Here is a 15,461-nt window from a genome sequence, read left to right as displayed (position 1 = left end):
CCTAAATCAAGCCAACGAACCAATATCACAACGTCAGTAAAGAAATCTAAAGTGAACGGAAGTCTACAACACAAAAGAAATACATAAAAATTTCAACAACACCAAAAAGGATGAATATTCAACACTGACCCAACAAATAAACGTATGATAGCTAAAAAAATAAATACTAGCGAGAGTAAAACGGATTTGAAGGCGTGCCAACGCGTACCCGTTGATTGGCAGGCGAGTGAACCATCCGTCGTGACCAGTGTGTTTAATCATGAGACGAACAGAACACACCCTCAGCTTAGGCTCAACAGATTGCGCTCCCTGTCAGCTCCAGTCATGCTGATGTGTTCCAAGTTTTCGTCAAAAATTTTGAGTTTTTTCGGAGATTTATATCTCAAAGGGTTTACTCACAGAATCTTACGGATTCACTAACGAACTGAATGAATTGAATATAGAATTTAGGCCAAAGGCCAAGCACTGGGATTTACGAGGTTATTCAGCGCTGAAACGGAAATTGACAGTTAAAAGGCTTGAAAGGTGTAACAGGAGGAAAACCTCAAAGCAGTTGCACTATGAATCAATTGTTAGGAGAGGGTGGAAAGTAAGATGGAAGAAAGAGAATATGAAAGAAGGCACAGTAAAAGGAACGAAAGGGGTTGCAGCTAGGGACCTAAGGGAGGCACGCTGCAGAGAACCTTAAGTAATGCCTACAGTGCACTGCATGAGGTGCACTGTTGGCACTACCCACCCCTACGGAGCAGATTCACTATTATACCTGGTTCACTGCGAGCTGTAATACACTGTAAGTTCTAATTCTGTGAAATTTCCCGTTTTAATATTTTTGATCATCACAATATACGTTTTCAGACCACGCATATTTTTTCTTAAATAACATTTCCTATGAAAACATAAAACTAACCTAAGGCAACCAAAGGCACCTATCTTACACGCATTTATAATTCTGAGTGAAAGTCAGCGTTTAGAATCAGTGTGTAAATGAATGAAAGTCAGCGTTTAAAATCAATGCGTAAATGAATGAAAGTCAGCGTTTAAAATCAATGTGCAAATGAGTGAGTGAAAGTCAGCATTTAAAATCATTTGTAAATGAGTGAAAGTCAGCGTTTAAAATGAATGTGCAAATGAATGAACGTCCGCATTTAAATCAATGCGTAAATGAATGAAAGTTAGCGTTTAAAATCAATGTGTAAATTAATGAAAGTCCGCGACTAAAATCAATGTGTAAATGAATGAAAATCAGCATTTAAAATCAATGTGTAAATGAATGAAAGTCAGTGTTTAAAATCAATGCGTAAATGAATGAAAGTCAGCGTTTAAAATCAATGTGTAAATGAGTGAAAGTCAGCGTTTAAAAGCAATGTGTAAACGACTGAAATTCAGCGTTTAAAATGAACGTGTAAATAAATGAATGTCCGCGTTTAAAATCAATGTGTAAACGAATGAAAGTCAACGTTTAAAATCAATGTGTAAATGAATGAAAGCCAGCGTTTAAAATCAATGCGTAAATGAATGAAGTCAGTGTTTAAAATCAATGTGTCAATGAATGAAAGTCAGCGTTTAAAATCAACGTGTAAATGAGTGAAAGTCAACGTTTAAAATCAATGTGTAAATGAATGAAAGTCAGCGTTTAAAATCAAAGTGTAAATTTCCGAGCCTTCAAACAGACCGAAAAAGGGGGAATCAGAGGAAGATACACTTTTAAAAAAATCCTAAAACTAGAATAAGGTTAATCTCTTGATTGTCTGAACTTATTTAAATTCAAAGAAGCAGAATGAACTAAACAGTGGTGCTGGGAACATACTAGTGACTTTAGCTGTCTACTGAGGGGCTTCTCTGTTATTGGAAGACAGTCTCTGAGTTTGCCTACCATGCTGAAACCCCACTCTTTGCTCTCTGAAACTGAACTTCACTGCAGTTCGTAAGAAAAGCTTAAGTCGAGGTCGGAAGTCATAATCTTGGAATAAGAAAGCATAAATCAACATTAAATGCAATCAACAAATCATTGGAATCTCGTTATCTTCCATTTTTTTCATTAAGCAAAGATGGCAGGTGGAATATAATGAGCCTTTTGCTTTTAACATTTTCATACTTATTATTATTATTATTATTATTATTATTATTATTATTATTATTATTATTACTAGATTATCTTTAAATATACGTACATATACATAACTGTGGATTTGTTTCTCCATTTTAACTCATGCTACTATTATTATTATTATTATTATTATTATTATTATTATTATTATTATTATTGGTGGTGGTGTTGCCTATGTGTGCGAATTCATTTCAGTCCCCCAGAAGAACCATAAGAGGGCAAGTACTGTAGGCTCTCTCTCTCTCTCTCTCTCTCTCTCTCTCTCTCTCTCTCTCTCTCTCTCTCTCTCTCTCTCTCCAGTCTGCCTTAAAACTACTAATTTTAAAACTACTCTTCTAAGAGCCGTTTGTTATTCTGCAGTGAATTCAAGACATTGCAGAAGACTAGTTTCATAATTAGTAGTTTTAATAATATGTCACAATCTGAATTGATATATATATTTATGTTCATACTTTCTAAACAAGCTCATATTAGAAAACAAAGGAAAAAAAGGAAACAAAGGTTAAATGACTGACTGTGAGAGAGAGAGAGAGAGAGAGAGAGAGAGAGAGAGAGAGAGAGAGAGAGAGAGAGAGAGAGAGAGAACTTGTTCTTCAGGTTGGATATTGGAATAAAACTGCACTTAAGGCAACACCACAATAATAATAATAATAATAATAATAATAATAATAATAAGAAGAAGAAGAAGAAGAAGAAGAAGAAGAAGAAGAAGAAGAAGAAGAAGAAGAAATAATAATAATAATAATAATAATAATAATAATAAGAAGAAGAAGAAGAAGAAGAAGAAGAAGAAGAAGAAGAAGAAGAAGAAGAAGAAGAAGAAGAAGAAGAAGAAAAAAGGGTAACAAGAACTACAGACAACCTTGGCTGACAGTGACCCCGTTTCTAACTGACTGACCAGTATATAAGGCAGCTGCTCATGATACTCGTACCACAGACATCTCTACTAGCGCAGACAACATGAAGCTGGTAAGGGAACATCTTTCTTAAGGTCATTTACTAAACATCAGACTCCCAAAATTACAAAAATGTGATTTTTGGATGGACCAAATGTAGTCTGAGATGAAAACATTAATATTCAGAGATGTACGCAAAACTAGCAGTTTCATAAATAAGCAGAAGTGATTGGAAATCTAGAAAAATTGAGTGTAAAATTAAAAGAAAAACAATAATACATATAATTCGTCCCTTGCCGAATTTACGAATGGAAAAAATTGACCTAACTCAATACAAAACAATAATTACATATTCCGTTTACATGGTACTCTTACTCGCATTATTCGCTTGCAAGGTTATTCACCTCATCCTTTACAGATCATCCTCGCCTCCTTGGCCGTCGTGTCCCTGGCCGCCCCTAGGCCCGACAAACCCATCCCTGCCCCTGCTCCGTCCTACGGCGCCCCCTCTCAGAGATCCTTCGACCACTCCGCCGAAGTCCCAGCCATCCTCCGCGATGAAAGGCAGATGTCTGACGACGCCTCCAGCTACAACTTCGCCATCGAGACTGAGGACGGAATCCAACGCGAGGAATTCGGTTCTGCCATCGACGACGGAAGCGCTGAAGGAGCCGTCGCTCAGAGCGGAAAGGTCTCGTAAGTATACAGTACACTCCTCCATCCATCGACTGACGTAAGTGAAACAACAGAATGAAACAGTCTCTTCTTTCCTTTGCACTTTCTCATCACTTGTCTTTCCAATTCCCCCTCGGCAGCTTCACCCTCCCCGACGGCCAACAGTTCGAGCTGACCTTCGTGGCTGACGAGAATGGCTTCCAGCCCCAGTCTGACTTCCTGCCAGTCGCTCCCGCATTCCCCCACGAGATTCCCCAGTTCGTCCTCGACCAGATCGAAAAGGCAAGACGCGAGGACGAGGAAGCTGCCCGCTCCGGCCCTCGCAGCAGCGGTGGCCCATCCAACAGCTACCAGGCCCCATCCAACAGCTACCAGGCCCCTTGAACAACTTCGTCCCCAGGCTACCAGGCCTCCTGAACAGCTTCAAGTTTCACTAATCACCAACGAACGAACTCTCGAAACCTATTTATTCATTACATTTATTTTAAGCAACCAGCATCTAGAATGCTCTTTTGTAAATTATGTAAATAAAACCATGTCATGAAAAGTCACATTTATAATTAATTCCTATTCTGAATACTAGTCAGTATGTATTTACCTTTCTGACAAGTGCAAATAACTTTGAAAACACTTATGGAAAAACAAGTGCAAATAACTTTGAAAACACTTAAGGAAAAACAAGTGCAAATAACTTTGAAAACATTGAAGGAAAAACAATCTCACAAAGGGTTCTATTGCTCGACAACAGAGAGGAAACTAAACCAGAGTTCTGGGGAAAAGAGGAAGCAGAAGGAAAAACAGCAGAATCTAGAATTAACATAAGATATTTGATCACTCTCACATGAGGGGAGCTTATTTATGAAACAATTCAATTCAATGCCCCATCCAAAATCTACTTGATAACTGAAAGAATGATGAGCTCCAGTACATACAGTACTGTAGATGCCTGTTCAGATTAACATTTTCCAAAGTTGCACTGTAATGTGGTTCTACCTTACTGCCTTTACTTATAGCACAGAGGAAGAGTGCCCAAAGGTGAGCTATTGAGGATCGCTGATAAGAAAACTACCAGAGTCACTCATGCCAAAAACTGGGTACGAAAGATGGAGCAGCCGATGTAAGGTGGAGGCATTCTACTCAGGCAGATGAAGCCAGTAAACAACTTGCGTAACTGACCTGAATAAAATTAACTGCGTATCTCAGGCTTAAGTCTGAATTCAAATGAAGACCAAGATGTCTATACAAGAGAAAGGAGCAATCACAAATTAACTGCAATACAGGAGTAGCAGTGAATGGAACAGAAGACATAAAAACAAGTGGCAACAATGTCTGGAGGCACTGAACTCGACTAGCCTATGCTGCAAGATCCCCATTCAAGCCAAGATCAAGAGTAGATTGGATAGATGAATAACAAGAAATTCGAGAACGACCGTGAAGTTAATGGTTTTTTTTTTTCTAAGAGTACAGTATTGTGCAGGTTTCCGATATCTATTCATATGTGAACAATAAAATTTTGGTGTGCGTGTGGCTCTGAGTAAAATTCCATCTGGAACATTCTGATAGAACTTTTCAACAATATAAGAGTTTTGCCACTGTAAGTTGCTAGGACACATTTTCAAGAATGCTCAACCCTAGACAGTTCTCGAAGATGAGCATCACTATATAATACCCCACTGAACCTTAATACTTTCACCATCATCATCCAATAATCATCAAAAGCTGGGAATCCTTCTAGAAAATATCTGCGCCAGGAGCCAAGCTACTAACCGATACCAACAGTATTCTGATGTCTTCTTGCATCAATTAATTACTGAGCTTATGGACAGTCTTGTAAAGTAAAGAAACTAAAATTATTTGAAAAAAATATTTGAAGACGTTGATAGCTAAGTAATTTTATTTTAGGTTCTATTTCCAATGATGTTTCATTTGGTTACAATGTTACACTGAAATTCTTAACATTACCCATTAAAAATATGACTCCCCTATTTAAAATTACAAGCTGAACATGCTCAATAAACACACGAATCAAAAAGATGTGGCCTAAAGTAAGTCCCTCATCAAGAGGAGATAAAGACTGAGTAAGAGAATAGGACTTTGATGAACACCTTAGAAACCGGGACGGAATGGATGCTGTGTAGGTAACAGACAAGTTGCCACAGAAATAAAGTTAACTGACCTACATTCAAGTCTCCACGGAAATAAAGTTAACAGACCTAAAGTTGCCACAGAAATACAGTTAACTGACCTACATTCAAGTTCCCACAGAAGTAAAGTTAACAGACATACATTCAAGTTCCCACAGAAGTAAAGTTAACAGACCTACATTCAAGTTGCCACAGAAATAAAGTTAACACACCTACTGTACATTCAATTTGCCACAGAAATAAAGTTAACAGACCTAAAGTTGCCACAGAAATGATGTTAACAGACTTACATTCAAACTGCCACAGCAATAAAGTTAACAGACCTACATTCAAGCTGCCACAAAAATAAACTGAAGTTACAAAGAATGGAAAAGGGAAAATATACATTCGTACAGTAACGCCTTCCTTAAATGTCTGTAAAGAGAAAAATAAAACAAAAGTCTGGTAACTAATTAATATGTATACAATGGTGCGTGGACAACATTTAGATTACATACTTTCTCCCAATAGCCTATCTATCTCTGTGGACAGAAATTTTTATCCGCATAAAATATTACAGGAATGGAATATAAAATTTAGGCAAAGGCTAAGCGCTGGGACCTGGGAGGTCTAACGCTGAAAGTGGAAATTGAGTAAATAGGTTTGAAAGGTGTAACAGGAGGAAAGCCTCGCAGCTGCACCATGAATTAATTGTTAGGAAAAGGTGGAAAGAAAGATGGAAGAAAGACAGAATATGAACGGAAGTACAGCAAAAGAAATGAGAGGGGTTGCAGCTAGGGGCCGAATGCACGCTGCAAAGAACCTTTATTAATGCCTACAGCGCACCGCATGAGTTGCACTGACGGCGCTACCCCCCAAGGTTAAAAGACTTCGAGCAATTTACTCTTATTCCTAAACAATAATTTCTATTAGTTTATTAATATTTCTAAAAGATGGTATTGTTTTCCACATATTGAATTAATATCTCAAAGAGATAAAAGAGGAGGAGGAGGAGTCCTTTACCAATAATATAAAAATATTCATGAAAATAACAAAGGTGTCAACTACCAAAGGGCTGTTGGCAATATTATGTCTGTTTGTTTCTGTCGAGCAACAAACGCAGAAATCAAAGTGGAACTGAATTCAGAAAAGGGAATGACTCAAACAGACAAACAAGTAAAAAATGCGCCGAAGTTTTCTGTACACCCGCTACAGCGTATAATCAACGCCACCGAAAATAGATCTATCTTTCGGAGGTCTCGGTATAATGCTGTATGAGCCGCGGACCATGAAACTTTAACCACAGCCCGGTGGTGGTCTATCCTATATCGTTGCCAGAAACACGATTATAGCTAACTTTAACCTTAAATAAAATAAAAACTACTGAGGCTAGAGGGCTGCAGTTTGGTACGTTTGCCGATTGGAGGGTGGATGATCAACATAGCGATTTGCAGCCCTCTAGCCTCAGTAGCTTTTAAGATCTGAGGGCGAACAGAAGAGGTGCGGACAGAATAAAGTGCAGACGGACAGACAAAGTTTTCCTTTACAGAAAACTAAAAAGCTGAAAAAATTGAATGCATGAATACATTAACACGGGAAAAGCAACAAAAGCAGGAGATGATATGGACGAAGAAAAAGCAGTGGTGAAGAAAACGTCAAATAAAAAAAAAACACGACGACTCTAACAAAAGGTCATGAATGAGAGAGAGGAGGGGGGCGGGTCTCATTAGCAACCTCGTCTGACAGTGACCCAGTTTCCATCGGGGTGACCCGTCAGCATATATATAAACGAAGGCGCAGGTAGCTTCTCCTGTCAATCATCTCCCAATACACCTTCAACATGAAGCTGGTAAGTGACTGAAGGGAATTCTCCAAATGAAGGGTTCAGGGTTGTGAGATCAAATATGCTACAGATTAAGGGGATTAAACTTGACAATTTTCTGTCGGGCTTCATCAGATGTATACCAGAAAAGTAAGACGCGAACTGGGCGAGATGTTGAACTCGAATCAAAACAACTTTACATTTAAGAAAACTGTATGAGTTCCTTAGCAGCCTGGGCGAGATGTTGAATTGAAATCAAAACAACTTTACACTTAAGAAAATTGTATGATTTTCTTAGCAGCCTGGGCGAAATTTTGAATTGAAATCAAAACAACTTTACACATAAGAAAATTGCATGAATTTCTTAGCAGCCTGGGCGAGATGTTGAACTGAAATCAAAACAACTTTACACTTAAGAAAATTGTACGAATTTCTTAGCAGCCTCAAAGTCAAAAAAGAAGAATAATACCTACATGACGCCTCTTCACATACCATGACAACTAGGCATTTGAGAATTCAGCATCTTACACACAATCTTTTATTTCATATATGTAGTTACAAATCTCTAAAACTGTCAGCCAAAAATGCCAATTCATCCAACTATAAAAGCATTACTTTTATATAAATGGGTTCATATACAATCCCCTATTTACTTATGTGTTAAATCCACAAGGGCGACTTTGTATTCCTGCTGAAAATTTTCCAAAATGAATTCATTATAACATATATCTATACTTTTCAACTAACACTCAATTCACACATATGACTGAGAAACATACACTAATCTTCGATTTCCAGATCATCTCCGCTTGTCTGGCCGTCGTGTCCCTGGCCGCCCCTAGGCCCGACAAACGCCCAGAAGTCCAAGCCCCTGCTCCGTCCTACGGCGCCCCCTCTCAGAGATCCTTCGACCACTCCGCCGAAGTCCCAGCCATCCTCCGCGACGAGAGGCAGATGTCTGACGACGCCTCCAGCTACAACTTCGCCATCGAGACTGAGGACGGAATCCAGCGCGAGGAATTCGGTTCCGCCATCGACGACGGAAGCGCTGAAGGAGCCGTCGCTCAGAGCGGAAAGGTCTCGTAAGTATTCTCCTCCATCCGTCCATCAATCGATTGACTTAAGTGAAACAGCAGAATGAAACAGTCTCTTCTTTCCTTTGCACTTTCTCATCACTTGTCTTTCCAATTCCCCCTCGGCAGCTTCACCCTCCCCGACGGCCAACAGTTCGAGCTGACCTTCGTGGCTGACGAGAATGGCTACCAGCCTCAGTCTCCCTTCCTGCCAGTCGCTCCCGCATTCCCCCACGAGATTCCCCAGTTCGTCCTCGACCAGATCGAAAAGGCAAGACGCGAGGACGAGGAAGCTGCCCGCTCCGGACCTCGCAGCAGCGGTGGCCCATCCAACAGCTACCAGGCTCCATCCAACAGCTACCAGGCCCCTTGAACAGCTTCACCCTCCAGCTACCAGGTCCCTTGAACAGCTGCCGACGTCCTATGCAACCAAATCCCATCGACAAACTATTTTTAACTTATAAATATTTATTTTTATGCCTATAGTTAGAATAAACATGCAAGTCTATTTCCCTTGTTCTTCTCCTGAACCGGTCTGACCATTGAGTATTTTGGTTGTTATGCCTCTCTTCTATTTTCAACATAGATAGAATCTAATGCTTTCACTCTTCATGTTCCTAACAGTCGTTATGACAGGTCCTTTTTACTCTATGAATTCATTCTATTCACTAAGCAACTGTAACAACATAATACTTCCCTCACTGGCGTCTGAATCTACTGAAACCCTTTAGGCTTCTTGCAATCGCCAGCCAAGCTGATGAAACCAACAATCTCCAGAAATTTTAGCTAAACTATCGATCGATAATTCTTTTCAACCCATCAAAGCCGGGAATCTAAAGAATTTGTAGCTTGTAAGTCCTGGGAATAAACCAAGAGGCAATATTGTATTTCAGTAAATTGCTGAGGCATGTTTGAAAAGCCTATACAGCATCCTGAACACTAGGCATATTCCTGATTACCTTGACTTCCTTTGACGTTATTATTCTTTAAAATTTAGTAGAGGAATTCTTAACAGATATAATAATGTCATCACACACTGCATCGAGACATTACCCGAATGGCTTGCACTGAAAAAATGGAAAAGGAATTCCACTTCATGAAACGGTATCAGGCCTTTGAAACAACGAACCACACTGAACTTCTTATAAAAGAGGCAACGAGTTCAGGTTGCGTATGTATAAAACAACGATAGATGTCTTTCAGAATTAAATCCTCTTTGGTAATTAACCAACAATTGAAAAAAAACAACCAGTCCATACTTCTAAGTGACACCAAAAATGCTTTTCATTTAAATCCCAGTCTGAAAATACTTTTCATTTAAATCCCAGTCTGAAAATACTTTTCGTTTAAATCCAAGTCTGAAAATACTTTTCGTTTAAATCCGAGTCTGAAAACACTTTTCACTTAAATTCGAGTCTGAAAATACTTTTCATTTAAATCCGAGTCTGAAAATAATTTTCATTTAAATCCGAGTCTGAAAATACTTTTCATTTAAATCCGAGTCTGAAAAAGGATCAAACGGAGAGGGGAAAAAATCATCCCACATACTGATCAGAAGAATAATAAACAAACTAATCCAGCAGAACACCAGATTTGGCTCCACCTTACAGAGGAAGTTTCTGGGCACATAACAGATTCACTGAAACTCAATTTTTCATCCAAACCGAGGAACAATTGACACAACACGGTATAATGACACAAGAATAGTATTTTCTCAGGAGAGAGACTCCAAAAATTTTGAACGACTTTCCTAATATCCCTGTTTTTGGCACATTTTAAGAGATAGGATACTATCAGTTCTGTTAGAGCTCTACTATATTCCCCATAGGTACACCTTACCGTAATTTGAGCTACATATCTGCTAAGTGAATCTGCGGTCAAAGGTCTACTACAATCAGGGCATGGGATTGATGTAAACAAAGTAGCATCATCTGCGCAGGCAACTAGCTTGTTGCCAAGGCCTAACCAAATATCGCGCATCTATAAGCAACAGTGGGCCAAGGACATTACCATGCGGAACGCCAGATATACTTCTGTAGCCACTATTGTGCCCATCAGCAACTACGCTATGCAATTTATTAGTTTAAACGTCACTAAAATTGCTGTGAAATGCTTCTCCAACTCCCTCCTGGATGAATTTGAAAAACTATGACCTCATAATCACCACAATGAATCGTGGAACTAAATTCAAGAATAATCGTTTGAACTTCTTGAGCAGACACTAAGTATTTCTGTACAACACTGAAAACAGAAGGTGCTCACTAGCACCCAGAACCTAACGAAAGCCACATCGTACATCAGAGAACGGATGATTAATGTCAGCGCAGAATTCGCCCGATTTTACTAAATGACACTAAATAATTGGGAAACTACTGGAGATTTGGAAAAGCAGCAGTAATCAGTAGGTCATGAGTAACACTACCAATATTCCAGCATGAGTAAACTGAGGAGTATCTAGCTAACTCAAAAAACAACATTATGCCAATTATTATTATTATTATTACTTAGAAGATGAACCCTATTTATAAGGAACAAGCCCACAGGGGCCATTGTTTGAAACTCAAGCCTCCAAACAATATGGTGCTTATATCAGAAAAAGTCCACGTTGGGTCTACAAGTCCAAAAAACCATCAAGGCCGAGTAAAACATTCTTAATTTCATGGGATAAAATGAGTAAGAAAACACGAATGGTATAACGACTACCATATCATTCTGCTTATTGTCAAACACATCAGCCAAAAGACAGCCACTTCCTTTGAACAGTGCGAGGCAGACATCTGAGTTAAGCAAGGGAGATATTCTCGGCCCTATGCGAAAAAGTACAGACTTGAGATTAGCCTACTATTTATGTTGCCGAGTTATACCTGAGAGGGTAATTTTTGTAACAGCATTGTATTATTTTCCAATGGAGGCATATACTACTCAAATCTACGTTTAAAGGCTTATAGTGGGAAGTACACAAATGATACTGGTGAATAAAAAAGCTTGGAGTAGATAGCATGTGATCGGTATCTACACAGAACGGGTGAATGCGACTTGCAGATTCTAGATATTTCATGAAAAATATATCTGAATTTGGCATATACTATATCATTTCAGTGGATGAAACCTATTCACATGGAACAAGCCCACCACAGGGGCCACTGACTTGAAATTCTTTAAGCTTCCAAAGAATGTCGGTTTCAACCTCCCACCGCAGCAGAACCCCGAACACTGCAGCAGTAACTGATCATGATACAGAGCCAGTGATTTTTCATCTCCCTGGGAGAGACGCGAACCCGCGACATCTGAGTGGCATTCCACGACACTAATCACTATACCAGCTGTACGTTTTTTGATAGTGTAAGGTATAGTAGGTTATATCTGGGGTTACCACGCCCAGCTCGAATCCCGACTTGGAGGAAAGTTACTTCGTATCAAATCCAAATTCGGTTTCAAAGTTTTGATGCGAAAATCATATCTGGAAACATAACGAAATAATGAACGATGACTTCGTTGCATGAAGTTGTTGCATTCCTATAGTTAGCAAATGTTTCAGCTATAAAACAGAATTAGGTATGGGGGCTTGGCATCATAAAACCAGAGTTTAGATGGGTCTGTCAGGTCACGTAAAAATACTGAAATTCGAATTCGAAACACCTACATATACACATACATACATATATATCTATAAATATATATTATATAATATATATAATGTACATACATACATATATATATATATATATATATATATATATATATATATATATATATATATATATATATATATATATATATATATCTCAAGATACATTCAAAGCAGCATTAACTGCCAAAAACTGAACAGAAAAAACGAAAAAAAATGTATGGCATCATATAGTACAATAATTGTCTACGTTCACAGAACGCAAAAAAATTTTACGTTAGGTCACTGTCGTGTATCTCACTGTAACAAATAAAAAACCAATACCGACAATGATGACGATAAAGAAAGAGAAGTCTTCAGTGTCTTACAGTGCAAAAGATTTACAAATTAAACAAAGATTCGGTGCTGAGTATATGCTAATTTTGTTTTGAAATATGAACTTGCCGTGAATAAGACTCGAGTATTCAGGGCGGCTCTCTTGCTCTAATTAATGGATTACTCTATCCCGTTTAACTATCAATCCATAAAAGGGGAAAACATTGCATCGTTTTATAGTGAACGCCAACCAAAAAGCATCTCATTAATTCAAGGACTCGCATTATTTACAGAAAAGGAGGGGTAAAATTGAGAGTAAAATGGCTACAACAAGTCCTGCTGGCATTGACAGTGGTTACTGACCAGACCAGATTTCACCCGGCTCCATATATAAGCCGGAAAGACCACCTTCGAGCCACATTCTCACAGACCGCCCACAACATGAAACTGGTACGTGGCAAAGGGCTTACCGAAGACCTACCGAGATCTGTCAGTTATTGAATATCCTACAGAAGTTTGATGTTAACTTGATAAACATCAAACCAAGTCATTAGTTCACATAGCTACAGTGAAACGCAATAGGCCCCTGCTCTGCTAATTCCAAAGCATCAAATTCAACATTAAAATCTATTTCAGATCATCCTCACCTCCTTGGCCGTCGTGTCCCTGGCCGCCCCTAGACCCGACAAACGCCCAGAAGTCCAAGCCCCTGCTCCGTCCTACGGCGCCCCCTCTCAGAGATCTTTCGACCACTCCGCCGAAGTCCCAGCCATCCTCCGCGATGAGAGGCAGATGTCTGACGACGCCTCCAGCTACAACTTCGCCATCGAGACTGAGGACGGAATCCAACGCGAGGAATTCGGTTCCGCCATCGACGACGGAAGCGCTGAAGGAGCCGTCGCTCAGAGCGGAAAGGTCTCGTAAGTATACAGTACACTCCTCCACCCATCATTCGGTTTACTTACTTCAGTCATTCAGAGAATAAGGCAGAGTCAGTCTCTTATTTCCTTTGCAATTTCTCATCACTTGTCTTTCCAATTCCCCCTCGGCAGCTTCACCCTCCCCGACGGCCAACAGTTCGAGCTGACCTTCGTGGCTGACGAGAATGGCTTCCAGCCCCAGTCTCCCTTCCTGCCAGTCGCTCCCGCATTCCCCCACGAGATTCCCCAGTTCGTCCTCGACCAGATCGAAAAGGCAAGACGCGAGGACGAGGAAGCTGCCCGCTCCGGCCCTCGCAGCAGCGGTGGCCCATCTCAGGGATACGATTAAGTCCTTAGACCCAACGCATCCAACAGCTACCATGCCCCTTGAAAAGGCACTTTGCCTAGCTCCAAAGTTAATCTAACTTCTATTTATTGTTTCTATTTATGAATACAAGATCGAGAACTTAGCAACACGATCTAATCGACTGTAAATCTTAACAATAAAATTTGCAGATATTCAAAGCTTCTTATTTATAATCATCAGACCCTTACATTCAAAAATCAAATCACAAATTGCAAGCTTTCTTATTCGCAAAATAATACAAAGAATAGTGGATGTTTTATATACATACAATAAATCATACCAATTACATTATAATGAAATGACATACTCACTAATAACATCATTCATTAATGAATATGCCAAACGGGAACAAATCACAGAAAGAGTAATTGCGTGAAATGTTTGAGTTTCGAAATAATGCATATGGAAATTTTAAAATATATATGAAATGAAGATTCAATATCATGATTAAAAATATTCTGTTACATTTATTATATTAAATTTTCGGTTTATACAAACAGATGGTTACATCGATACAGTTTCAAAATAGTTTAGCGACACCAACTTTTTATAATTATTCTTACTGAATTTTTTAAAATGTAAAACCAAAATAAAACTGATGGGATTATGACAGCACACTGTATCAAAATCATGGCATTTTAATTCATAAAAATTTGAAACAAACCAAAAAAAAGCACTTACCATTCTCAGCCAGACTGCATAAGGTCGTCGGAGTTTTCAGCACCATTGAATTTGGACAATATATCTGGAATAAGCAAACAGATATTAATACATACCATTCGGTTTCAAAGATGTTCAAAGGAAACTGTTATTGTTTACGACCCTTCTCGTATTACAGCAGGGAAACAAAAAATGACATTTATTGGAAACCCGATTTTCTCAATTGAAAAAGTTTGAAAAAGTTTTCCGGTTCCTACATCAATATTTCTTCAATTTTTTGTTAGTGTGCATTCTAAGATGCATATGTGCATTCTGAGATGCATAGTGTGCATTCTGAGATGCATAGTGTGCATTCTGAGATGCAGTGTGCATTCTGAGTTGCATAGTGTGCATCCTGAGATGCACAGTGTGCATTCTGAGATGCATAGTGTGTCAGAATGCATTCTGAGATGCACAGCGTGCATTCTGAGATGCAGTGTGCATTCTGAGATGCACAGTGCATTTTAAGATGCATAGGTGCATTCTGAGATGCACAGTTCTGGGTTGTAAGTGAAAAATTCAGACCCTCAAAATATAGTCCCAGATTTTACTAATTTCATTTTCAATTGCACTGCCTTCTCATACTGTGCTACAGGAGAATGTATTAATTCTGCTGCCTCATAATTACCATTTCACAAAAATAATAAAGATATTAACATAGCCTATCTTCATTGAACAGCATTGCGTCACTACCACTGCTAGCAAAAGTCTTCAGTTTTCATTCATTATCACTGAGGTATTCTAAAAATACATATATTTTTTGACGGCCACCCCTCCCCCTGATGACCGCGGGTAGATGGCAAAAGTCCGGAATCGGGTCAAAATTACAGCCATAT

The 15,461-nt window shown here is 39.0% G+C and overlaps 3 protein-coding genes across 3 annotated transcripts; all 3 read left to right on the top strand.

The window, feature by feature from the left end:
* Window positions 1-2,940: 2,940 nt before the first annotated feature.
* Window positions 2,941-4,225, top strand: LOC136841254 (larval cuticle protein 65Ag1-like). The gene is made up of 3 exons (XM_067108257.1): window positions 2,941-3,076; window positions 3,422-3,699; window positions 3,819-4,225. The coding sequence occupies exons 1-3, from the start codon at window positions 3,068-3,070 to the stop codon at window positions 4,060-4,062; spliced, it is 531 nt and encodes a 176-aa protein (XP_066964358.1). The 5' UTR covers window positions 2,941-3,067; the 3' UTR covers window positions 4,063-4,225.
* Window positions 4,226-7,616: 3,391 nt separating this feature from the next.
* LOC136841253 (cuticle protein AM1239-like) lies at window positions 7,617-9,204 on the top strand. Its single transcript, XM_067108256.1, has 3 exons — window positions 7,617-7,650; window positions 8,422-8,705; window positions 8,826-9,204. The coding sequence occupies exons 1-3, from the start codon at window positions 7,642-7,644 to the stop codon at window positions 9,067-9,069; spliced, it is 537 nt and encodes a 178-aa protein (XP_066964357.1). The 5' UTR covers window positions 7,617-7,641; the 3' UTR covers window positions 9,070-9,204.
* A 3,759-nt stretch (window positions 9,205-12,963) lies between these two features.
* Window positions 12,964-14,078, top strand: LOC136841252 (larval cuticle protein 65Ag1-like). The gene is made up of 3 exons (XM_067108255.1): window positions 12,964-13,089; window positions 13,276-13,559; window positions 13,692-14,078. The coding sequence occupies exons 1-3, from the start codon at window positions 13,081-13,083 to the stop codon at window positions 13,906-13,908; spliced, it is 510 nt and encodes a 169-aa protein (XP_066964356.1). The 5' UTR covers window positions 12,964-13,080; the 3' UTR covers window positions 13,909-14,078.
* The last annotated feature ends 1,383 nt before the right edge of the window (window positions 14,079-15,461 follow it).

The sequence above is a fragment of the Macrobrachium rosenbergii genome, chromosome 8 (genome assembly GCF_040412425.1).
Source record: "Macrobrachium rosenbergii isolate ZJJX-2024 chromosome 8, ASM4041242v1, whole genome shotgun sequence".
In the NCBI taxonomy this organism is placed as follows: Eukaryota; Metazoa; Arthropoda; class Malacostraca; order Decapoda; family Palaemonidae; genus Macrobrachium; species Macrobrachium rosenbergii.
Note: the sequence above shows the minus strand (reverse complement) of the source record. Positions and strands in the feature narration are given on the sequence as shown.

What these genes read in the sequence shown, in the direction of transcription:
- LOC136841254 (XM_067108257.1), top strand. An exon ending in GCTCAGAGCGGAAAGGTCTC is followed by an intron (nt 3,700 to 3,818) that starts GTAAGTATACAG and finishes CCCCCTCGGCAG; the next exon opens with CTTCACCCTCCCCGACGGCC.
- LOC136841253 (XM_067108256.1), top strand. An exon ending in GCTCAGAGCGGAAAGGTCTC is followed by an intron (nt 8,706 to 8,825) that starts GTAAGTATTCTC and finishes CCCCCTCGGCAG; the next exon opens with CTTCACCCTCCCCGACGGCC.
- LOC136841252 (XM_067108255.1), top strand. An exon ending in GCTCAGAGCGGAAAGGTCTC is followed by an intron (nt 13,560 to 13,691) that starts GTAAGTATACAG and finishes CCCCCTCGGCAG; the next exon opens with CTTCACCCTCCCCGACGGCC.